The following is a 25,983-nucleotide window of genomic DNA, read 5'->3' on the forward strand; positions in this document are numbered from 1 at the left end:
TAGACAAACCGCTGACTGCTGGGCAGTACCGCGTCAACTGCAGGGGAGACAAAAAGGAGAAGGCAGCTATCTCTACCATCTGTATACATCCTAAACAAGGGCTGAACATCCCATCACCACATATCGCTCACACAGACCAAACAAAATCGGTTTGGTAAATACAAGTCTCAGTCAAATCCGGTAAAACATCGAAGGACAGTTCATTAGTCTTTTTCTTTTTGCTTTCTTAGAAATAAGCAGCACAGGACCTTATAGTTGATAGTGAATCGATGAAGGACATACAGTTATGCAAGCACTTGTTTAAAAAACATGACTTTTCATTCACAGAATCATTGCAGAGGTGCAGTATGGGAGGGCCTAGCACAAAGACAAGCCCCCCAGAATTGAGCCAATCACTGCAGAGCATTCTACCTATGGCGTGGGCAAATAAGGTGAAGGACACAGTAAGTTATGGGACTTGCGACACCACTCTTTGTCCTCCCCGCATGATCAGGTAAAAGCAATCCCCCGCTTTAGCTCTCTGCTGGTGCCGTGCTATCTCACAAAACACTTTAAAGGGACTGCAGTGTGCAAATCAGTGCTTGCTGATGTAACAGAAGACTCCAGACGCTGCTGGGCCAGACAGACACAAACACGGGGCTCACTGACCATGACAAAGGCAACCGATGCTGCTGCACGCTGAAGCTAAAAGTCACACACACACACGTTACCTTGAATCAACCTGCCAGGAAAAAGACAGACACAGGCAGAGGCAGCAGTCACCTTCAGTGGTAGTTACGTAACAACTGCAGGGGGGAGGTTGGTTTTTCTCCTATTTTGTCGCCGAGTTATCACAAAAAGCTCTGACCTGTGGGATAAGTTTAAAAGAAATCAGAGCTGGAGGATATTCTTGCTCAATACAGCTGCATTAAACTTTAGATGGCTTTGCAGGACAATGCTGAGCTGTTTTTTTTTGCAACTTCTCTCTGCTCTTGTTCATTTTGAGATAAAGGATGACAAAAAACTGCAGCAGATGAGCTTTCCATGCAATGATGTCATCCCTCCTCTTCTCTGGAGACCTGTCACCAGGAGCTACAGCAAACAGGCCTCTCTTTTCACCGTTGAATCACCTCGTTTCCTCACCTGCATGTACACAGATGTGAAAACTGCACCCTGAAAGCAGCACCTACACAAATGACCACACGGTGCAGCAGTGAAACACACTTTTACAGCACACAATTTCCTAAGTGAAAACAGAAGGGGGAGGAGGGAGTTTCATAGCAATAACATCCCTCTTGCACTTTCAGCTGTGGGGAGAAGTGAGCCTTCGAGTTTGGCACTCATTAGCTCCTTTTGTGTTTCAGCACCTGAGAACCAGGATGTGGGTGTTCTGTGTGTGTGTGAGAAGTGCAGCAGAAAGCAATGTGCTCGGAAACAAGTGAAAATATTGGAAATGAAATCCCCATTTAATCAGCTTTCACTTTCAACAATGTGACCAAGTTCTTAGTGCGTTTTCTTTTGTCTTTACTTCCTCACAACTTTCTGCCTTATCGGAAAATTCAGACGAACAACAAAAGCAAGACATCCGGAGTAACAGCCTCTGTGAGGTGAAATAAGTAAAGTTATTTCAGTAGGTTTGTGGATAACAAATGTACAATGGAAATATTTCTCTTTAAATCATGCAATTTGGACAGATAAAGGGGAAAGGCTGTAACTGAAGAATATGCTGGGAAAGCCCTGATCTGTGACATGGTTTACATTGAAACATGCTGGTATGTCTCACACACAAATGAATGAAAGCCACAGCAATTATTTCAACATAAAGTAGCTTAGGAGGCAAACATGAGCAGAATGTAGGGCGCATCATTCACACCACTACACATGTACCAAACTAACAATGCAACAGTTCATGTCAAAGTTTAAATAAACTCATTATATTTAATATGCAGAGAAATAGGATAGCTTCAAAACAGCTTACTTGTCGAGGCCTCTCAAATGTCTTTTAATCATTGGGACTGATTGCTGGATTAAAAGCACACATTACAACTGAAAAGCCCTTGGACCTCAGAGCAGACAGGAGAAAAAAAAGATTTTTACAAGTCATTAATGTTTGTTGGAGCCATTTCTAAGCATCGTTAGACTAAATGAATTTGCTCAAATAATAATTCATAAACGCAAAGTTGTATCAAGTGGAGCCTCTTCACCAAAGTCTAAAGAAATACCTCTATTAATATCATTACACACCAAAAGAAGAATCCCAGATGAATATTTTATGATCAGCTGACACAAAGATAGAGCTTCATGACCACAATGACCAGATGTATGTCTGCAGATGTAATCAGAGGCATTCAGCTGAAAATAAAAACACACCGGGCCAGCTGTAACTCATGATGGGAAGGAGTCCGTGCTTTGAGGTGGGTTTGCAGTCAGTGTCCAGTCCAAGGCACAAAGAGACAAGAAGACTGAGGACGTGACCTCAAAACATAAACCAGACAACTGAGACTTGAACACAGTGTGGTGAACCAACAGGATGATAACGACAAAACTGCAACATGAAGTTCTGATATCAGCCCTATAAAAAGTACATGAACACTGCTTGGAAGCAAGTCCACAGTAGGACTACAAACTGCCTACACTTTAGGTGATAGTGTACTTGAATGTAATGGCTGTAACACATTCATTTTTACAGATCTTGAGCTAAAATCTGGTATCAGTAGCTGAGTATCAGTCTCTCAACACAAGTCACACATCAACAAAACTTTGGTACGCAAGGTGGTGAGCAATACACAATCTTTTAAAGAATGCTACTTTTTTAAATTTAACATGATCCTGTGATCATTTCCAAAAGGCCAAACTATGTTACAACTTATGCATCAACTTACTGCACCAACCCCTTGAAAAGTTTAGAGCAGAAACATGGGGGACAGAAGCGAGAGAAAGGAAATGATTTAACTTCTTCTCCTGTGTGGAGGAGGGAAAACAAAAGCTTGTGCCCAACCTGGGAAAGCCCGACAGACAGGTTCCTCCTGATCCAGCCTCCAGCCTGAATTACAACAAGCTGCTGAGGAGACACCAACGAGACGTACGACAGTAACGTGCATATCTTTGATAAGACATGGTAACAATCCCTGTGGATATTTTAGCCTGTTGAAATCTGAGAAATTCTGTGTATTTATGTACTTTTAAAATAACTACTCTTTACCTCTGCCAAGGAGGTTATGATTCTGGTAGTGTTGGTTGGTTTGTCCGTCTGTCTGTTAGCAAAATTACTTAAAAACTAATAAACAGATTTTGATAACATTTTCAGGAAAAGTTGGAGTTGTCACAAAAACCAAGAGAATAAATTTTGGTGGTGATCCGAATCACGATCCTACAGTTTTTAATTGATCATATGGCCCTGAGGGAAGTTTGCGTTCTCCCCATTGATTCTAGTTTTGTTTTGTTTTTTTGAAAACAAAGATTATCTTCATTCTAGCAAGTATGATAAAATATTTTAAGAATAATTAAAGGCCTAGAATTCCCTGAATATCACTCAGCACCTTTCATGCCAGAGTTTTAGACTAAAATCTTATGATAAGTGGGTCAGAGTTCTAGCCATTTTGGTCAAATCTTGTAACTGATGTGATCTCGTGCCCTTACTGTCTCTATATTTAAACAATTTGTTAGAGCTTCAAGTATATTTTGAGCTACTATCACATCAAAATGTGGCTCAATATCTGTAAAACTGACTGAACCGCCTGACTGTGTTGGCTCAGGTAGATTAGCTGTGGCAGGAATTGAAAAATCTGCCCATCTGTTCATGAGATATTTTGCTAACAGACAGACAAATGGTTATTGCTGAAGTTTTTAGGAAAAATACTGCATAATGTGCAGCACTTAGAGTATGTATTGGGGATCCTCAACTACCACCGGACCAGATTTGAGCTTAATATCTGTAAAACTGAACCATTTCTGTACTGATTAAGATTGTTTTGTTGTGGCGGCCATCTTAATTTGGGTCGACTCCAAAAGTTAATGAGTTGAAGATGGCCACCCAAAGACTACTTTCTGAAAGTTTGATTAAAATGAGATATGTTGCTAACAGATAAACTACCATTCCAGATTTTAACTCCATGTCTGTAAATCTGGCTGAATTAAAACCACTTTTGTGTTTGCTGCAATCAATTAGCTGTGGCAGCCATCTTGAATGGGGTTGACTCCAAAAGTTGAATCAGTTGTAGATGTAAATCTGATGACTACTTTCTGGGAGGGTCGTTAAAATCCGTTTAGAGATATTGTGCTAACAGAGAAACAAACGCGCGCGCACAAACACTGTCCCCTTCAGGAAATAATAAAAAGTACCCAGAGCTCCCGTTTATCACCACTGGGACGGGACAGTATGATGTTAAGACAAATGAGCTGCACTGAAGTACCGACCCAGAGAAAGTGAAGTGATTTAGGAGCTTCGCCTTCCTCCTCCTCCTCCTCTCCGCGCACAGACACACATGAACAAGTCGGGACTGCGATCACTGCATCCCTGCTCACCTATTTAACGTGTACGAGCCGTTCCTCTTGAACCTCATCCTGGGCGACAGGAAGCGGATCAGCAAATCCACAATCGACGGCGTGATTTCGGCGTTTTCGGCGGCGGCTCGAGCGGAAGACGGAACAATGCGCAGCGGCTCGCGGACCTCCCTGCGCTCCTCCAAAACACCCCGTCTTTCTGTGGCTGCTCCTCAAACATCCACCCTCCTCCTCGGCTTAGTTTCCGTGGGGCAGGGTTAGTGGTGTTGCAGGCAAAAAAACAACAAAAAAAAGCTCGGAATTAAAGTTTTTTTGTGCCTGACGCAAAGTGTTTTCGCTCCAAATGATTAAAAAAAGAAAATGAGATTTTCTTTTTCCTTACACAGCCCTTCCTCTGGCTTCAGTCCGACATGAAGTCACGTCTAAACATAAAAAAAGCTCCTTAAATAGGGAAAATCACCTTCATGGAAAAGCAGCGCTTCCCCCTCTCCATCCACGGTCAGGAGGGGAGGCGCTCACGTTTCAGCCGCATTTCCTCCCCGAGCAGCTATTTATACTCATCTGTGTCCCTCCACAGGCTGGAGACGAACCAGACACAGGTCTTATCAACACCGGGAGCCTGAGGCAGATTTTCAGCCTAAGAATAGAGCTGAGGATTCATTAACACCTTTTAAATCCCAACCCTTTCAGGATGTGTCTCCTGTCAGGACGCATGGAAACTTACTGCTTTTTGTCCTGAAGTACAAATGCAAATGTATGAAGCACGTGGTTTATTATGATAAAACTGGAACTAAACCATAAAAGTTTGGGTACAGAGGCTTTATGGATTAAAGGCCTAGCATTTCTTGAAAGAATGCATATCGCCCACCGCCTTCTCATGGCGGAGTTGCATCATTTCACCATGAGAAGGGACAGAGTTATGGCCATTTTGGTCAAACTTTGTAAATGATGTCATGCTACGCGATGTAACAGATCTCCTGCGATCTGACTGCCTGCTACTACAACAGATTTTAACTCTTTGTCTGTAAGGTGTAGCCATTTTGCCATTTTCCAAGGTCATTTGGTTTTGGCAGCCATCTTAAACAGAGTTGAGTTTGCAGAGGTTTATCCAGTATTTACTGAAGGTTTCATTAAATTTGGTCCAATAGTGCATTCGATATTTTGGTAACAAACTTACACACACATGCAAAAACATTATTGTCCTTCGCCTTTCAGAGGCAGGGAATAAAAATGGCAAGTCAATATAAAGTTCATCCTATTGTGTCTAAACTTTTTAAACAATTTGCAGGTTTTTTTAATGCAGCTGTACTTACGTTTTGCATCATATAATCACTAATGCACAAAAACAAACAACAACAAACAACTCTTGACCTCTCACTGGGCTCTGCAGTGAAAACCAAACAGTCCACCAACAGACCATAATCACTGATTTACAAGGATTCTTCACATTGTGCAGCCTTTTCAGCACAAACAGCATGAAGATGTGAGGTGTTTTTAAATTCCTCCAGCTTTGTTGCTAAATACACGTCCTCAGATAATATTTACACAACCCGGTGTGTGTGTGTGTACACCAGCAACAGCTATACAATCAGTAAAACCTGTTGTGTAAAGTTGGGATTTGTTTGGCATCGGGTCAAAACAAGTTGGAGGGATGAAAACGCGGATGAGAAGAACGAGGGGGAGAATATTTAGCGGGGGATCTGAGTAATGGAGAGTTCAGATGTGCAGAAGGCTGAGGAGGCTTTGGGAAAAAAGGAAGGAGAAGTGCAACAGGATTCCTAAAACTCCAGGATGTTTCTGGGTCTGTGAGGGATTTTAGTACTTCACTTACCATGAATTTCATTTAGGACTTATCTGGCTGTATATAAAATCAGAATTTCCTGGTGCAATATACTCTAAGAGCACGTATGTATCCTCTACAACCACACATTTTAGGGTTGGTTTCATGGATCCAAGTTGGTTTGTTATATTAAAAGCAGTCTTGGCAGCAGAAGTGCTGATCAGGTGCTGCTGGTCAATCACTGCAGAGTTACACAGCAGCCAGGAGGACAAAGACGGTGATGAAGGAAGGAAAAGGAAAAGAGACTAGGGTTAAAGCAGCTCTCTGAGAAGCATGGAGGAGAATAAATGAAGGGATAAAATGACTTAATTCATGTAGAACTGTTTCCTTTTGTTTAGTTCCCTACTCAGTGTGAGCAGCATATTCACTCATATTCCTGGTATTTTAATAAATTAAAAACGCCTAATCTTTTACACACCTGGACACCAGCACCATGGCATGTAAACTGTCAGAACCTCCAACTTGTCAGCGAGAAGATAAATGCTTACTTTAAGCTACAGCTGCAAGCAGAAGAGAAACTGCAGACTACAGGAAGTACAATTAGAACAATCGATTCTATTGGAATCATTTAAATCCCTCCCCTCATAAATTTATTCTTTATCTCAACAGGCTGCGGCTGTTGAGACTACTTGGCAACCAAAATTACAAGAAAATTGTGGGAAAAAAGGGGAATTTACCATGGAATTCTGACTGTTGGCGACCAAGCGACCAGCAAATGGTGCAGCCAAGTTTTGAAAATCAAAGCCTATTTTTGTGTGCACAGCTTGCAAAATCATTTTCTAGGCCGTGATATTGTCTTCTTGTTTTCTTTGTCCAAAGTAAAGGCAGTGGGGATGTTGATATGGTGTATAAAATAAAATAGCCATAAACTTTCTCTGTTTGTTTCTTTGCTTTGTTCGAAATGACAGGGAAGCTTCTAGAAAACAGTCATCACTGCGCCTGTGGAATAACCCTGGCCCCTCCACTCCTACTCAGGCTTTCCAGGAATACACTGCAAGCCAAATGTTGGACCGCAGCGCTCAAGCACACACACTAAATGAACACACGGACACACACATTAAGACTCGAGCAATATGAGTGCATATATGAGGAGAGGCCAGCTTTAGAAAGTCCAAACCACTGCATGTGCCATGTTCCTAAGCACAAACAGAGGTGTTACTGACAGAAAACAGAAGCGTCCTTGGTGTAACGCCAAAAAAAGATCAGTTTTATGAAACCACTAACATGTGTATACCATCCAGTTCATTTACATTGGGTTTTGCTGCCAAGAATCGAGCACATACTGTTTTTCTTTCCCTTTTCACACAAGTTGGTACACTCTTAAGTCACACAAACAAACACACACATCCACAGAGCACAGCTAGATGTGAGCCAGGGCAAAGAGGTCCAGTATAAAAGACAGACCTATATATATACGACTGGGCTGGGAGACGCCAGGAGGCAGCCTGTCTGTCCACATCCATCTGTCAAATTCAGCACAACATGCACAGTTTGTGCACGTAATTTCATGCCACCACAAAGCTCAGAATGCTTCCCAAAAAATAAGTCACTTTAATAGAGTTCAATAATGGACAGAAATGGGGGAAAAAAGCAAACCGACAGTCATGTTGGCATCTCCTCAAATGCCAGATGGACTTTTGAAAAACCCACTAACCATATGCATGCATTTATCACTTCAAGTATTCAGAAAACAAAGTCTAGAGTCAAACCTTTTCATTAATTGTTATTATTGTTCTGCAGCTAAAACTTTAGGCACATTTTGATGGTGGGCCATCAGTTCACACCCTAACCTCACAACTAGGCGGTTCAGGTGCTGCTTTTATAGCAAATCATTCTACGTAGAAGGGTTTAATTACATTTTTATTTCATTCCAGCAATTATGAAACTGCTTAAAGTTATCACACTGACCCATGCCTAATCCAAATCAAGATTAAAATGATTACTCTGATGCAGAGCTACAAACAATTCAAGATTTTATTTATCCATAAAGACCAGATTTGTAGTTTTGTGAAAAAGTTGCATTGAACAATCCTGAAGAGAATTTATATTTAAAACCTAATACAAGTGCTGCAGGCTGATTTGAACTCATTACTGTTATAACAGAAGGGTGTAATTCTGGCTTTGGTTCAACTGCTTTGTCTGAAGACTGGCACAGCACACAGAGAAACCCAGGACGATGACTCTCTGGCGCCATCTGCTGTTGTTCAGAAAGAAAGCACTGCTTAAAACAAACCCAGAAACCATCTCCTCTTATTCTGCTGTGTGTTGAAGGCGAGACGCTATGATGAAATAGGTGGAAGGACAGGAAGCCTGCAGGCAAAGGTGTGGACTATCAGTGACATACTGTTGAATGTTATGCTGTCTGCCACTATTAACAAGTTCACAAAAGACTACAGCGGTGATGAAGGTATAAAGAGAAGACAGACGGTTCTAAAAAAAGATAAAAATGAGGATGTGAGACAGAACAGAAGCCTCAGGACACTTGGTATTACTGGTATCTCAAACACACTGAACACACATCTGCCGTTTACAACTGTTGGCTTGATTTCTGGATATCCTTGGTTGAACTTAAGAATGTGTGTTAAAACTTTTACACCAATTCTGCTGCAGTAAAGATAAATAAATCTTACAAAACTGTTCCACATTAGAGGCGTATACGCAAGACGATGAGGTGAAGAAATATGCCATCAATTCCAGCTGAAATAGGTTTTTAAATGTCATTAAAAAGGAGCACATCTCAGCACAAAGAAGAACAGAACTATTGATCCGTGTGCCTCAGGCAGGTGGTAGACTGGTACTGCTGGTTTTATACTGCAGCAGCTTGATACAGTCACATAATACCAAACAGAGCCCAGTGCATGCTGGGAAGGCCTTCAAGCCATGATTATGCAATAACAAGATCTGATTTCGTGCCCAATGGATCTCTACCGCTAATTTTTGCCCACTCTTCAGCTTCCTTTTTTGTTTTCAACTTTTCTCTTACTGCCACAGTGTCTTCAGTCTTGGTTTGTTTTACCCTTTTATTGCTTTCTGTGTCGAAACTTTTCAAAAGTGGATAAACAGAGGAAGCAGAGCAAGTCCCATCTGCCTCATGAAACAAGTGGATTCATCTGAAGTGGTGCAACTAACTGAGCAAACTTCCCCAACCGCTGAAGACTGGTCACCGTTTACCAGGTGACCAGTGCATTCAGCCACAGAAACTGGAGACGTGCTGCCCTCTAGTGGCGCAAAATAAGTTAGTTTTTTCTCTCTTTCAAGAGGCTGTAGTGGAGTTACTGGTTTGGAGTTAGTTTCAGAGCTCTTACTACTAGTTACTTAGAACTAAAAGCACAAAAAAAAGTGAAAAAAATGAAACCTGAACAAAGTATGCCCAGGCTTATACATGTTGAATAAACAAAGACAGATTTTCTTTCCTTTTAGCTTCAATAAACAGAATTATCTCCTTGCATTAGTCACAAGCGATACCTCCAAACGTTCTGCAACCGTAAGACTGCGATCAAATGACTGCAATACATTTAAAGTTCACTTGCCTTAAATCTGCATTCTGAAAAAAAGCCAGTAAATCCTCAAAGCTCATGGTTGTGTTAAAATGTCAGAAATGTTTGCTGTAAAAATAAAACCCTTTCTACCCTATGCTTGGTAAATGACGTGCTAACATCAGAACAGGTTTTGCCCAGGTAGCAAACCCAAGACGTGCAAAACAACTCCTTACTGCCGCATAAACACAAATACTCTAACAACTGCTGAAGTGCAAAGTCCACAGCTGCCAGTAACATTACAGCTGTTACGTCACAGCTGTAAAGTCTAGTCACGTGTGTGTAGATACGCAGTGGCATGCAAAAATTTGAGCACCCACCGTCAAAATCTCAGTGGTTGCTAAACAAAAAAAGAATAAAAGATTAACCATTTCCAAAAAAATACAAGTGCCACAATGATGCATTCCTGTAAAAAACCAAGACGACATTTGGGACAATGTGGCACTGAAAGTCCTGCTCAAAACCATGCAGAGGGGATGAAGACTGTCGCACTGATTATTCAGCTAGAAATCTACCATGCTTTCATTTTACAGAGACACGGCCTCAGAGGGATACAGAGTTGTTCAAATGGTCTTTTTTGCATCTTCTGTCTAATCCAGAGCTCTGTAGGTACCACCTTTGACCACAAATGTTCACGTTTGAGTGACATGAAGCAGCATTATTAGCTTCTGATTGCGTAGCACAGCAAGGCCGAACGCTTCCTGTAACAGAACAAAGAGGCACAAAGAACAAGTTGTGTCGTTTCTGTGGCAGCTGGGCTAAGAAAACAGTTCTTGTTACACAACTCTAAACATAATTCCTCTTTCAGTTATGATCACTCTTAACAGTTTTTAGAGATTATCTGTAAATTTTGTGACCCTTGTTCTATTGTTCGCCTTCAAGCATGCAGTAGATCAGTCAGAGTAATTATCACCGACAGCGGAGGAGAAAAGTCGACAAAGCGACACGGAGGAGACAGAGAGGCGGAGAAAGGCACGTGTGGTTAAAGAAAGGCACGTCCACATCGCTGCCGTCAGACGCCCAACCTGAGAGAGTGCGGAAAGCGGCACTTCCTCTGTTTGTGCATCGCACCGTTTGCTTTCTCTTCAGCACAACATGTAACAACGCTTCCTGTAAGCTCCGACTCCAGGCAGAACAATGAAGACATTACTGTACATGGAGGAGATAAAGTAGTATCATACGCTCAGCCAGACACGAGGCCATATGCAAACACAGGCATGGATACAGGTGCGCACACACACACACACACCCTGGTTAAACAAGCATGGATCCGGGCAGATAACACAGATAACAATAAGTATAAATTAGAGACATTAAAAAAAGAAAGATGCACACTTAAAACTTTTCATTCCTATTTTCAGACTATAACAACCTTGTCTTAAAAATAAATAAAATACATTTCTTTAACAATATATTCTTCATTATTATTATTATTATTATTATTGGCTACAGCCTGATCAAGACACTAAATAACCCTGGTGATTTAAGAAATGCCCCCCATCTATGTGAGCAGCATTTCTGCCTCCCCTCCCTCTTCACTGACTCTGAGTAACACATGAACCCACCAGAGCTGACTAATCTCCTGACCTACTGTTCCTCTAAGAGAGGAAACGGATGTGGGGAATGTCTTTCACTCTTTATTTCTCATCTCTCTCTCTCACACACACACACACACACACACACACACACACACACACACACACAACAAACGTGCAAACGGACACATCAGAAAAAGGCTGAGAACAGAAACGGCGTACAGAGCGGATATCCAGCTGGGTTCCTACACATGCAGTCCATTTCGATCCTCAGCTCCTGTCAAAGCCAAGCTGTTAAAGTGGAGTGAGGACGTTCTCACTGCCTCAGTATTTAATAGCTCTGGTTTGTGCTACATAATCACATATTTCGGTCTCACTTGGCATCCCTTTATGTCAATAACTTGATGCCGTCAAACTCGTAGCATGTGTGGGCTTTATTAGGGTTGCAGACATTACTGCTGTAATTTCAGTGTTTGGCAGTAAGCTAGTTCACTCCTGCAAATTAAAACTTGTTCCCATAAATTTAACAATATCTGTGCAAAAAGTTATTTCATATCATGAACAAAAAAATTAAAAAAAAACTAAATATTGTGCATGTGACCACCGGGGATTTTGCTCTTCAAGGTTTAAAAGTTTACTGAAATAAGGATCGTGCCTGAATGACTTGAGTTACTTCATGTGTGTTTATCTACCTAGAAATAGATTATTTTTTTCTACTCTCTACCAAACACTTTCCACATATTTCTGAACTGGATCCTAAACGTTGTAAATGTTCCACACACCTTACTTCAGGAAAATAAGGGCTTTCACGTTTAAACACAAACGCCAAAATAACACGTTGCAACAAATACGTTGCTGCTTCTAAGTTTCACAGTAAGTTGTTTATTCCAATAAAATGATGTGTATCATGTCCTATGGCGCAATCTTTTATAAACATGTACCTGGATGTGTTCATACAATGACTGTTTTCAGTAGTCATATTGCAAAATATATATGTGAATATTACAAAACCCAGCTCAGAGCTGCCATGCTGCAGAGCATGATAAGAGCGGTCACTTCTCAAAGCACAGTCAGCTGTGCTTCTGCAAGGACCATATTAGACAACAGTAAAAATGAAGAATAGCTGTGGAGATACAAGAGAGAAGATAAAATTAACATAGAAGACAGGAGGTAAGGAGTCACTGGCTGGCCTCAAAGATCTTCTCCCTCCGTCGCTCTTTATGTAAGCTAATCGTTTCCATCTCACCTCCCTGAGCTAGTTGGATCATTTAGCCTCGTTTAACCAGCTAACAACTGGTAATAAATCCTCCCCACACTCCTTTCACCTCTGAACTACGGTAGCCTGCTCGGCTCTGCTCTGCACACTCCTCCTGATATATGACTCAGTTCACTCCGGCAGGAAAAACTGCTGGGAGAACAAAAAGAACAGGGAAATGACAAAGTTTACATAAAAGTGGTGCTTAAAGGACTAGAGAGAACGGGAAGGATGACTAGACTCAAACTCTGCCTTCAAAATCCCTCTTGAATGTCATCATGTATCATACATTTAGGGTTTCATTTTTACTGACAGAAACATAAGCTGGGATCATAAAACCTCTAATTAATGCAAAGCATGTAAAAGCTTTATTACTGGCAATAATTTGCTGAGGTTTTATTCAAACGCCACAATAGCTTTGTCAGTTTGCCATATGTAAATGTTTAAAGAAAGATTATTCAATGAAACAAAATGAAACTGACACAAAACAAATAAACAAAATAAAAAAACATGCAGCTGAAATTCAGTCTCTAAATGCACCGCAATCACTTCAACTTCATGTTTAAGGTTTTTTTTTTTTAAGTATCTGATCAAAACAACAAGCAAACAAACCACAAAGATTTGATATAGTATTCACGTTAAAATGTGTATGTTATTAAAGCAGTTCCTAATGAATGTAACAAATCAGTAAAGCAAAGATTTAAAAATGAGGCTCAAAGCATTTTAGTGTCATATATAAATAAACTAGTCTGGGTATTTAGACAAATACTAGACTTAGCTGGTTTGATATCGATACCCAAATAGCTCTCTAGTAGAAGGAAATACTTCAGGTTACCTACAGTACATCATAACTGGAAATATTATAAGTTAAATGTTCTTTCTTTACTAGAACTCCTGATTAACTGGTGGAAAGATGAGCTGCTAACCAAGGCCCCCGTTACACCCAAACTCCTCAGAACACCCTGTTTTCACAGCCAGTTGTTAACCAGGCAAGCTGTTAAACCTAGTCCCCTTTGCTCTCATAGCGTTGGCTCAGTGTTACCATTCATCACATGCCGCCCAGCTCAGAGGTTGCTGGTGATTAAACAGGCTTTCAGAAAGGTCAAGTCAAACAGGTCTCCAACAGGAAACAATAGACAAAAAAAAAAGAAAAACATTGTTGCTCCGTGTCAAGCATTTGTGTTCATGCAAGACAATGATCGTGTTTTATTATCATGTGCATGAGCACATGGACAAAGCATGGTTCTCAGCGTGCCCTCAGTAGGCCAGACTTCTCTCCGTTTACACACACTTCCACAGGGGGAAATCAGAGGCCTTAAACGGGTTAAATACTCTCCTGCATGTCATGTTTTTGTGTCCAGCATTGAGCTCCTCTGCTTCACTCCTGGGGGGCCCTGTCAGAAGCTCACATACAGTGACCCTAACCCAGCAGCGGAAATCAGATGACCCTGGACACCAGCTCCCTTCTCTGTTCTCTCCCTTTGCCTTCATTCCAAATCAAACTCCTCCACATCCTTTACTGTGAAGTGGAGCAGGCTTAAAAAATGTTCACAAATTAATAATCACGCTCAGCAATGCTGAAACTGAAGAACTGAATAATAACAGCTGCTGATAATGTGATTAATCAACACCAAATAAATCCGGATGTCCTAATTGTTGCTCTTGTAACTTTCTTTTACTGATATGTGAAGCAGCATCATATAGATACAGGTTGAATTAAGGTTTTTCTTTTCTTACCCTGCGTGCCTGTTTTAAGATGATCACACATCAGAGCAACGCCCTCCTCCACTCCTTCTATCTCTGCCCACAGGTTGTCCTGTCCCTCCCTCAAATGTTGAAGAGATGTACAGGCCATATGGGCAGATCTGAGCCGTGCAGCAGAGTTGTCAACAATCACACAGAACATATGGCTGCATGTGCAGGCCTGTCGTCTCCCTGACTGCATTGCTAAAAACACACCTACATGAAGATAAAACGCTGGAGCACTCAGCGAAAGGAAATCCTCTCTCTATAATGAGCCATTTTTCTTTATCGTCTAGGATTTTGTTTAGCTTTACTTCCTGGAGGCTGCTGTGATAGGCAAGAATTCATTTTTACTTTTCAAACTGATGACACTAGAAAATGCCCTCTATGTTTTCAATCCTTCCATGGCTCATAATGACTCACAACACGAGTCAAATTAGTATAATAGAAAAGAACATTTAATTGAGATTAAAAAAAAAACAAAATCATGAGCTGTACAGGATGCACTGCCCCCATTACATCAACTTCCACTTCCTGCCCAAAGCTGCCCAACAGAAAGTTCACTGTTAAAAAAAAAGGTTAAAAAATGCTCTTTTGCTTCTTTCTTCAAGTAGGACAGCAATTATAGTCATTTAACTTAACTTACAAGATGGTTTACATTAATCATAATCTTATTTTAAGTATCCATAACACAAGGATGATCCACATGTGTGCAATCATTAACCTGCTCATACACAAAAAAGATGATTATTTGCACACATCTACATATGTAAATAACAGCCGAAGGGAAGGAGTAGATTTTTGATTAAAAGGCTGGAGGTAGGAGAAGTAAAAACAAAGAAGAGAGACTATGTACTAATGGAGGAGTGCAGCAGTAAGTACTAAGATGAACTTGGCTCCCTGAGGCATCTGTGCTTGTGTGTATATGTGTGTATTTGGCTTGCCTTGCCTCATGCAACATAGAAATCTCTAATCCAATTATAGTTCAGACCAGCCCAGCAGCCCATAGCCTCAGCCACCAAGGACAAATCTAGCTAGCCCAGCTTACACCAACGCCAGTAGCCCACTGGCTCTGTACAGATTTAGCAGCTCACTGCTCCGCTCAAACCTCACCCAAGGGTGCCGACCACATTATGGTGAAAAATAAATACGTTCAGACAAAATTAAAGGCTTCTTCCTACCAGGCAAATTAAGCTTTATTGGCCGTAAGAAGAAAACACTCTTCAATCTTAGTTCAAGGGTTGCAAAATAAAATACAAGAAATCAAACCTTTGAGTGCAACATTTAAAAAAAAAAAAAGGTATCCAGTGCATGCTTTATTTCTCTGTTTCTTTGTTGGAAGTCTTCATTTCTGAGCTGCACACATCTCCAAGCAGCATTTCTCTTTGTGTCACTGGTGGCCCAGGCCCCTGCTGTTAAATCTCCCTCACCGTCTACCACTGCAGACTTCTGCTGTTTCTAATCTAGCTCCCTGACCCGTCCCGCTTCTTCACATTTATCTCAATATCTCACCTATTGCCTCTGCACAAATATCATTTCTCTCCCTCAGTCATTCTTTCCTCGTGCTGCTCCCCTTATCAGCTGCCCTCTTTTGCTCCATTTCCTTCCATTTCCTCTTTAGTGTTTAAAAAAAAAAGAAAACATTATTATTATTATTATTCACATTCGCTTTATTCATATACATATATCACTTCTATCTCTACATGTTTATAGCCAAGTTAAAGAAGTTACAGAGTGGTGTCATTTTGTCTTTCTGTTTCCTTACTGAAAATGGCTAGATGTATTGTTGTTACATTTTAACACTAATCAATATGCTGCGACTCTGTAGGGTATTAAGGGTGTTGAAACCTTTTGCCACTGTGCCAACATTTAGTACTTATTAACTTCACTCAAAAACATAAGTATTACAAGATGCCAACCTCATGATGAAACAAATCTAACAGCTGTCTATGTTAACAGAAAGATAGAATATTTTTACCTTATTGGGAAAACGTCATTTGTAATTAATATAAAAGTAATAAAATTAATAATCTGCAGGGTGTATTGTGTGGGTGGACAGGAAAAACATTCAATTCTGCAGCAGGGGGGCTCAACTTATAGCTGATCTGAGGGAGGCTCCAGCCAAAAGCAGATCCTGAATATGACACTCCGAGGTCTTTAGCAGCTGATCCTGCTACTTAACGTTGACCCAAAAACCTCATAGCATGTCTTGAGACAAGATGTCCTGTTCCAACCAAAAAACAAAAGTTTGGAACTGGGAGAGCAGGACAGCAGCAGATTAGTTATGACTGTCCCTGCCCTCTGTCAACCCTCATCTTTGTCTCTCCATTTTTTTTTTGTTCAGCAGTGCCAGTTGTGTTTGCTGGGTTCAGCTGCCCAGAGCGTTATGAAAAAGTAAACACAGTCACAGTATGGTGCCACTTTCCTGCCAAGTGCAATAAAGGCACACACAAATGTAAAAACCGCCAAGCCAGGCTGAGAAAACAATAGTGTTGTTTATCTGGGCACTTTTATATTAAAATAAGTAATGAAACAAACATAGTCTATTCTAAAATTTATGTATGGATTTTATACAAAGACCTAATATGAGTCTGAGTGCTTACCACATCCTCCATTTCAAAAGCTGCTGGCTAAATGTCAAAAATCCATGCACTTGACATCATCAAACAGCAGCTTGTTCTAGCTTTCGAACAGGTCAGGACTCATTTAAGTAGATGGAGCAGCATCACAAGCACAGCCAGCTCTGGGGATTTTATTTCATATTATTTACAGCATCTTGATTTCATCCACGTATTCAGTTGGGCCATTTTCTCTTAGGATCTTTTGAGGATTTTAAAAAGTCCCTTGACCAAATTGGCAAACGGGGGCAAAAAACGGCACACCTAGCAACTGTTTCCATATCAAGTGTTTCTGAAAGTGCTTAATGCGTCCGTGCATCCATTTGAACTCTTCACTTATCCACTTATGCATATTCAGTGAAAGGCAAACTGCAGCGTCATTCTGGTATCACGTTCGCTCCTGAGTGTCTCTCTGTCCCTGCCTCGGAGGAAGGGAAGAGTTGCATCGTACGAGACAAACCACACAGGACAGCGATATTTACTGAGGAGTGTTTGTTCTTCAGTTCAGACCATTTGCCTTCTCAAGAGGGAGTCAAATTCTCCTTACATCTACCTCACCGGTGCATGCTGACGTCTAAAATACTCACTATGATGCTGTGTTGTGGCCTTAAGCTCATTAAGAGTTTCCCAGACTTTATTTAGATGCCATCTGGATCGAGACAGCACTGTAACATGATGGCTCAATATTTTAACCGTCCTTCTCTGCTGTTAGAAAGAAACGTCTAGCTTTTTATGTTAATTGCAAACACTTGTATCGATGCTGGAACTGCTGGTTGTGGTTGGTACCAGTTCAACTACTTGCTCTGGGTGTCACATTATCCTGTGAAACCTGAAGTCATCGACACCTTTCAGCTATGACAGCTGAGCTTTTATGGCGTCGCCGGCTTAACGCTACAGTGCTGCCGTGAACAAAGAGGAAATTGGCTACTGTTGTCCCGAAATTAATGAGGCAACCTGGATGAGAAATGTACACAAACAAAAGTCGAATAAGGAGGATGAGGATTTCATCCTTTTGGCTAAACATCTTTATGTCTGATTCATTTTTGTTCATTTTTCCTCATCTGTAAAGCACAACGTACTGGAGAGCTTCTGCAATATTATTTATTATTTATAGCCTTCCGTCAAATGTGCAGTGTTCTGTGTGCTAGCTTTTGTTTTTGAACATTTATCACAGAAGACTGAGGCTGCCCTGGGCCTGCTCAACGCTCTTTTGCTCTCTGCTACAGTTGAACAGTCCGGCTCAGGCAGCGGCAACGCACGCAAACGTCTCTGCACATCAGCGTCCCATAGGAGACTTAAGAGACAGAGAGGAAGAGAGGGTGAGAAATAAAAGGAGAGAAAGACAGACAGACTGAGTCGGGGAGTGAGAGACGGAGTGCGTTGAAGGGTTGGCACTGACTTAAACGTCCTTTCTGGGGAGTAAACAAACCACAGCAGCGCAGGAGAACTTCACGGTGAAACAGCCTGAAGCTCGATGCTGAACCCCAGGACATGAGAGCCGCGTGGATTTCATCTTAGCTGCTGTGAGAAACTTCAGGCACAAAAACAACAAATAAGAATAGAATGTACAACTAAATCTGTTTTTTTGCAAATTGTCTCACAATAAAAACTAGTTCAAGCTTTTTCCTTTTCATTCGTTGTCAATTGACAGGATGTTCGATACATAATGGGACATTTGTATAATTTTCTTCCCTTGCAACTAAAATATTATTTCAACCTTGTTTCATCATGAAATCAAACCAAATCTAAATATATCTACTTAAACACCTTATGAACACTGAATTCTAAGAGAACTTAACATAATTAAAATTACTCATTATTCATATTCACTCAGATTTTTAACAAAATATTTTGATGCAAAACTATTCCCCTCCGAAACTTAAAATTCCTGAAGTCAGAAGCGCTCACATAGTCAGCTGGATTCCTTGGGAGACAGGTCTTTTACTGAACGAATGACAGGAAACCTAAAGCAGTTTATGAATAAGTCATACATCCAACAGTGTCACTCAAAAGATGGCACTTGTGCAAAACAGCTGATGTGAACCGTGGTGTCGTTTAGCTCAGTGTTGCGTGCGGGGAACGGCTATTGTGTGTCAAAAAACACAAATAACATGAGCTGAATTTGTAAAACAATTTGACTTTTTTGTTGAAGCAAATTTGACTTTGCTACTGCACGTGGTTGCCAGAGTAAAGTGTAAAAGAAATCCAGAGCCAAGCTCAATAAATAGATTTTTAATTGAGCAGTTTTCTGCTCTGCTCCTTATAAAAGAGAGCCAAAAGCAGGAGTCTTCGCTGAACGAGGAACACGAGCGTTAACAGCTTTTCCCCTGGCAGATTCAAAGACCTGAGACTGTAAAACAGACTATTAAAAACTGAATTAAAGACCTAACATTTCTTACAGGACTGCATATCACCCACTGCCTTTCATGCCATTGTTATAGACTAAGACCATCTCAGAAAATGTCAGTGTTGTACCTACTGTATTTTGAATAAACAATTAAATTCTCATTGTGATTTTTTTGTGTGATCTTACAGGATCTGTTATCGATCGGACTATGTGTTGTAAATAACTGTCAGCTACTGCACCAAATTTCAGCTCAGCTTCTTTAAAAGTCACTGACATATAGTCATTTTGTGTAGGCTATTGTTGATTAGTTGCAGCAGCCATCTTGAACTGGGTTGAAGTTGGTGGTGTTTCACTGAAATCTGTACAGTGGTTCATGAGATAATTTAAAAACAAAACAGGGGTGACTCCAACAGTTAACGCCAAGGTTCCAAGCAGCGATGCTGCACTAAATGTGTGTTGAGGATGATGCTCAGCTGCAACCACAACAAATTTTAGGTCAATATCTATAAAACAGGCTGAGTTATAGCCATCTTTGTGTCTTCTAAAGTCAGCTGGCTGAACTGCACTGACAAAAATAGGTAATCAGTTGTAGATGTACATCCAATGATTACTTTCTGAAAGTTTCATTAAAATTAGATATTTGCTAATGGAACAAACAAAAGAACACACCCCCACAGTCTAAAACATTATCACTCCTTTGGTGGCGGGCGATAAATTATACAATGCAATAACAAACACTGAAGCTGATTTCAAAGCTACAAACAGACCAGAAACTCAGACAACAGACTGGTTTCAGCCAAGCAACTCACCGGTCGTTGCTTAGTTTTTATTCTCAGTCGGGCGGCTGCTTTAAGCGGACGTCTGCTCATCTGTCACAACCTATTATCAGCACTGCATTGGAGTTGAAAGTGGGAGAAAAAGTCAACTCGGCTAAGACTGTGCAACAATGTGTGTGAGCGGAGGAAATGGAAACGAGGCTGTGAGGTTCTATGAGGACAAGGTTAGTGGTGCGCAAAATCCCCATCAGGAACATCTTCATAAACATATTCACACACACAACACAGGAAACACACACACACACACAAAATAATCCTCAAATGCTCTGCATCAGAATGAAACTGACAGCATCCCACAACGTGACACAACAAAGTTTCAGAACCCCTGTAGAGATTTCGACAAGTGGTTTTTTCATTTAATTTTTAATAAATCTGCACTTCTCTATTTGTATTTTTATTTAGGGCTCCATTTCTGGGAACACATGTTAAACTATCAGATCAGCAAAATCCTAAATTACAGTAATTTGAGTTATAATCTATGACATGCAAGGTTACTTTGTGGCCACTGGTTGCCTGAAATGTTTTGTCCTTTTACAAACTGCAGATGAAGCTAAACACAAATGTGACTATGAGGAACAAAAGACCGAGTTGAAACTTACAGAAATCATATGCTGTTGTTTTTCTACAAGTCGGTGTAGAAAAAGTAAATCAAAAAGACAAAGAGAAAATATGGTGGTGCAGTAACACAGGAGGATTCTGGATTAGGGCCCAACTTCTTCATTATGCAATGAAAATCCTAACAAAGTGTGACAGAAAATTATTTGTGACCACTAATACTGCTGTCTGAGCGAATGAAACAGATATAAGCAAGAATGACCTCCATCTCTCAGTGCTTTTAAAATAAAAAGGCAAAACATGTTCTACTTTTACACATACATAACAGTCTAATACAGCCACAAGATATACATCTAATGTAAGACACTTCTTGTCGGATGTGAGACACAGCAGTGAAACAGAAGACTACAAATAGACAGACGCTTCCCCAAAGTAGAGGAAGTTCAGCCTATAATAGGTCGATGTGAAATCCCCCGTGACTTTCATCCCCTGACATCGGCATCGTTAATTAGGTTTTTAAACAATTTTTGCAGGCGTGTTTGCAGCAAGGGTAAGGACACTTCTTCCAGAAAAGGTTTCAGAACTATTTTTCCACAGAGTTTAATATCATCTAACAATAATCTGTCCTAAAGATTTCCCAGAAGAATAAGGCTAAGATAGAAGTAAGAAAATCCACTCATAAAATATGTAATCTGCCAAACAAAACAGTCCTACCTTCAGTTTGACATCCACCAAGTAAAAGGATACAAGCATGGCTTTTATTACTGGAATCTTTCACATCATAATGTGCAAAAGCTCCCACGGTGCAAAACAAAATTTTTCTACAATACCATGAAGTCCCAGGTGATGCAATATGAGCCGAGTGTACATTAAATCTGACTCATGTTCAAATCAGACAGTCTGAAGCAGCACTCGACGTAGCTGCTGCAGTTTCCAGTCTCTCGCTCTTCGTTCAGCGTTACCAGCCCGTCACTCAAAAGCAAGCACGGGGATTAAGCATCTGTCAAAGCCACAAAGTCAATTCAGCCAGCAGGAAAAGACACATTTGGGCGTCGCGCGTCTCCCCAGCGATTTAACGTCTTGTGACATCCTGAGTCTGGACAGATGAGGTCACTCAGTTTTGGGATATAATGATATTTTGCTGAAATGACACCCTGCAGAAATTCATGGTTCCTTCGTAGACACATTTAGGCAAACACACAGGTGATGCACTAGAATTTGTGTGTGCAAAAAATAAACATAAAAGCATGTTTTTGTAGGCTTCAGCTGAAAGAAAAGTAACAAACAGATGCTCTTTTTAACTTCTTTTATCACAAGCTCTTTGTCCTGCAGTCGGATTCCCTGTGGAGCTTCATTTTTCCAAAGGACTACACCTCCCCTTCCCCCAACTGCTAATTTAATCTATTTCTCTCACTAATCAACCATTCCACCAAAACCATTAATATCTCCTCCCTCCATCCTTATTTTCTCCATGCATTGATAGAAAAAAAAGAGCCGATTTCAATTCTTTTCAGCCCAAATCCTTCTCTTATCTGTCTCTTCCCTTTCAATCATCTTCCCCTTAATCTGGACATTTTTCACCAAACCATCTATTCCTACATCTCTCTTTCTTCCATCATCCTTGAGCTCACTGTGTCCTCACTTCCTCCCTTCGTTGGTCGAGGTGTCCTTCGCCATGGGTTTGCATTCAGAGTGATTACGCGCTTGGTTAACTCATTCATGGATTCCTCTTGGTTGGCGCTCGTTTCCAATACGGGCAGCTCACTCACACACGTCATACACAATACAATGTATTGCTTTAAAAGAGGGTATCTCAGGAACTAATTAGGATGAGGCACCGTGGTTAGTAAGTGACCTCACAGTTGGCATCCTGCTCAACTTGTCAGATAAGGATGACACTGACAAATTTAAGAGCGCTGCATCATTAAAAAACAATGACAACTTTCCGAATATTGAGAATCTAAGTAACGAACATGCTCAGTAACAATTGTAAAAAATCCTGAAAAACACGCAGGCAGAGAGGCCTCTTCGCTCAACTTTCCTCCCTTCCTCTTTGACCAGCCTGTAACTGTGTATTGCTCAAGTTTCAAACATATCAAAATCATCTACGTGTTGGAGCAAGAAATTTCTATTTTATGCCAGGGACTAAGAAAAAAAAAGGAAGATGAATTAAAGCTGTTATTTAGAACTGAGAGAACTGATTTCATTTACAAGTCACTACATGAACCAGTCCAGTAAACCAGGAAAACCAGCAATACAGGGGAAAAAATACAAGATAAATCATAACTACAGTAACAGTAGTTCTTGAAGATTTTTTTAGAAGTTTGCTAATCATATTAGGCACAACAGTTATGTCAACACCGTTCACTATAATCCAAATGTGTCACACATTAAAGACTGTGAAAATAAATATTTGAGGAAAACTGCATCAAAATGCATGTGGGCATACATTGATCAAAATGAGCCAGAAGTCTTAAAGCAATTTAATCCAACAGTTAAATTAACAACAAGCTGATGGGTTGTGAACAAACTCTTCTTATCCCACAGCTTAGCAAAATATCACATTATATATATATTTATATATGACAGAGCTGATATTCTATTACTTGTGTTCCCAAACAGCATCGTTATCTTTCAGCCAAACTGACCTAACACAAAGAAACACCCCTAACAACAAGCCACCACCCTTCCTCAACTGTGATCTACTTTTAATGTGCAGGGGCCAGCCAACCTGATAGCCAGCAAGCAAAAAGTAGAACCACAGAGCGACACTTTACCGTGCGACGTCAAACCATCTGTGACTGTGATGAGACATCAAGATATCCGAGCCCTCTGTGGGCCATATTTAGGCCTCTGAGGGTGAAATTAAAGCTTACACAGGAAGCTTGAGACATACCTTGAACGACACGCTCAGATTTCCCTTCCTTACAAGCATGCATGAACAGACGCTCAGTCAAAAGCCTTAAGGTTTGCATGGCAAATACATAGGTAAATGTGAAACAGCAGGCGCCGGGCTAACATCCTTTGGCGAGCCACTCTGTCACTTGCACTGATGTCAGAGGTTAATCCTAAACACAGCGATCAGGGATTTGAACTTCGTATGCAGGTGTCACACTGAGGCAAGACCTATCCAGGACCGATCACGAGCTCCAACTCAAAATCATGACTCGGACGACCCTGAGCTAAAAATAAAACCACATATCAGCATCTCCATCTTCAAACGTGTGCCACGAGCAACGCGGAGACAAAAGTTACACAAGGCTGGTGAAAGAGCTTAATTTACTGCGTGCACGTACAGTACTGTGCAGAACAACACCTCTTTGACTTTTTCTTCTATGAAGCTGGACTTTTTGTAATCTTCAATAGGTTTTTTTGAAGGTCTTTCAAAGTTTTGTTTTAGTTTATGACTTCTGTATGAATCTCTTAGTGAAAGTTGACACTAAATATGCCATGGCAATCATTTTTAAAGTTAATTTTAATTTCTGTAGACCTTCTTAAGACCCCACACCTGGTTTTTCCTGCCCCCAATGATTTAGACTTTACTCCTATTTCTCTTATTTTCCATCCGTTTCTTGTATCTTACCATAACAGTATATTGTGCAGCGTGTGCTTAAAAAATTAGACAAGTGGACAGTTGGAGGATAAAGAAAAAAAAAGTGTCAGGTCTAAAAATAACCATCTGTATCTGCTGAACAGTATCTCAGATTTGTGTTTGTAAGAAACAGGGGGCAACGATCCAGCAAAGACCCGACACAAGACCTGAACGTCTCCGGGTTTTGTGCCAAATTCTCATATAACATCTCTTTGGGAATCACCTTGTTGGTGCCAAAATACTTTTCGAGTCAAACTGATTCAATGGGTCACAAATAGTGTCTTTGTAACAGAGCGATAATAACAGATCTAATTGAAAATCTGCTCTTTACAAATTTATCTAAATATGCAGACACAACACTGATTCTTATCTTGAGTTTATGAGCCTTTTGTGCCTAAATGATTCATGGGACAGACGTGGGTGGCTTATCAATCCAACAAAAACATTCCTCTGAAAATGATCAGGTACTGGGCTGAAATGAGTGAAAAACAAAGCCAGTGTCCAAACAAATGTCAACTTTAAAAGACTGCAAGAAACTCTGGCTTACTGAATGGAAGCAAGTTTAAAGAGACTCGAAGTGTTTATTTAGCAAGTTTATAATCTCTGTTAAAATGAAACCCTCAGTTGGGTGAGATAGCATGACTGCTAACAAGCAGCCAGCGCACCTTGCATGAGGAATTAACCGACAAGACTGACAGGGTGCTAGCGTTAGCCTATTATCGTGTTAATTGTTTTCTAATAGAAGCAGTAAATTCACCTCCACGGTGATGTTAGGAACTGCCACTGTGGGCGACTTGTTTCCAGGCCACCGAGACGCTGAAAAACGCCGCCCCGGCCCTGGTTGTCATGAGGTCGGTTAACCGTTGCGGGGATGTTGCCAGCGCCGCTACTCGAGCTCCAGAGTGAGGCTAAAGCTAAGCGACATGCTACCCGCCTCACAGCCCAGCTTCGCGGCGGAAAGCCCACACGACAGTGCACCTGCCCGACGCCGACTCTCACCGTGTCAGCTACCGGGAAGCGTGTGCACAGCCAGCTCGGGAAAAACTGCGCAATCAGCTCGGCAACTTGGCCGTGTGTACTCACCCCATTAACCAATCCATGGTGCTGTTTGGAGCTAGCTCAGCTAACGTTAGCTGGCAGGGGATAAATCCGCCAGGAGCTGGAGGCAACCCCCCCTCCCTGCTAGTTTATCCAGCCACCACCCTCGCTATTCTGGCTCCCTGGCTCCCGGGCGCTGTCCGCTTTTCTCTGCCGGGACCCGGGCTCTCTGCCGGGCTGCCGGGTCTTCGGGCTTCTCGGGGGCACGGACGTGGCTTAAACTTGCCCTTGTTTTGGTCCGCGGCAGTCGGATCGGTGCGTTAGCTGGTAGCAGGAGAGAGCAGCAGCAGTGGGTGACTTTGAAGGGGAGCGGGACGGCGGTGCGTCCGGGTGTAACGCGCCGCCGAGGGAGTCCTGACTGTCGGTGGTTCCGCTTGTCCAGCCGGTAGCCTCTGTCATGAAGCCTTGTATGGTTATCGGACTATCTGGCAGCCGGAGCTTCCTCTGGAGCTGCTGCTGCTGCTCTCTAAGCGGAGTCTAAATCGGAGTCCGGAAGTAAACACAGACCCGACCTACCGTCCCTCCTGTGCGTAAAACGCGTTTGAC

At 41.3% G+C, this 25,983-nt stretch overlaps 1 protein-coding gene across 2 annotated transcripts in view; it reads right to left on the reverse strand.

The window, feature by feature from the left end:
* mob2a (MOB kinase activator 2a) overlaps positions 1-25,583 on the reverse strand; it is a 54,460-nt gene extending 28,877 nt beyond the window's left edge. Inside the window, exon 1 of one of the 2 annotated variants that reach the window (XM_017418972.3) lies at positions 25,423-25,583. In XM_017418972.3, coding sequence (XP_017274461.1) covers positions 25,423-25,439 — 17 coding nt within the window. In that variant the 5' untranslated portion in view covers positions 25,440-25,583. Of the gene's footprint in view, positions 1-4,503; positions 4,911-25,422 lie in introns of those variants that run through there. The other variant, XM_025006523.2, reaches the window with a different exon arrangement.
* Between the last annotated feature and the right edge of the window lie 400 nt (positions 25,584-25,983).

This window comes from Kryptolebias marmoratus, linkage group LG11, assembly GCF_001649575.2.
Source record: "Kryptolebias marmoratus isolate JLee-2015 linkage group LG11, ASM164957v2, whole genome shotgun sequence".
NCBI lineage: Eukaryota > Metazoa > Chordata > Actinopteri > Cyprinodontiformes > Rivulidae > Kryptolebias > Kryptolebias marmoratus.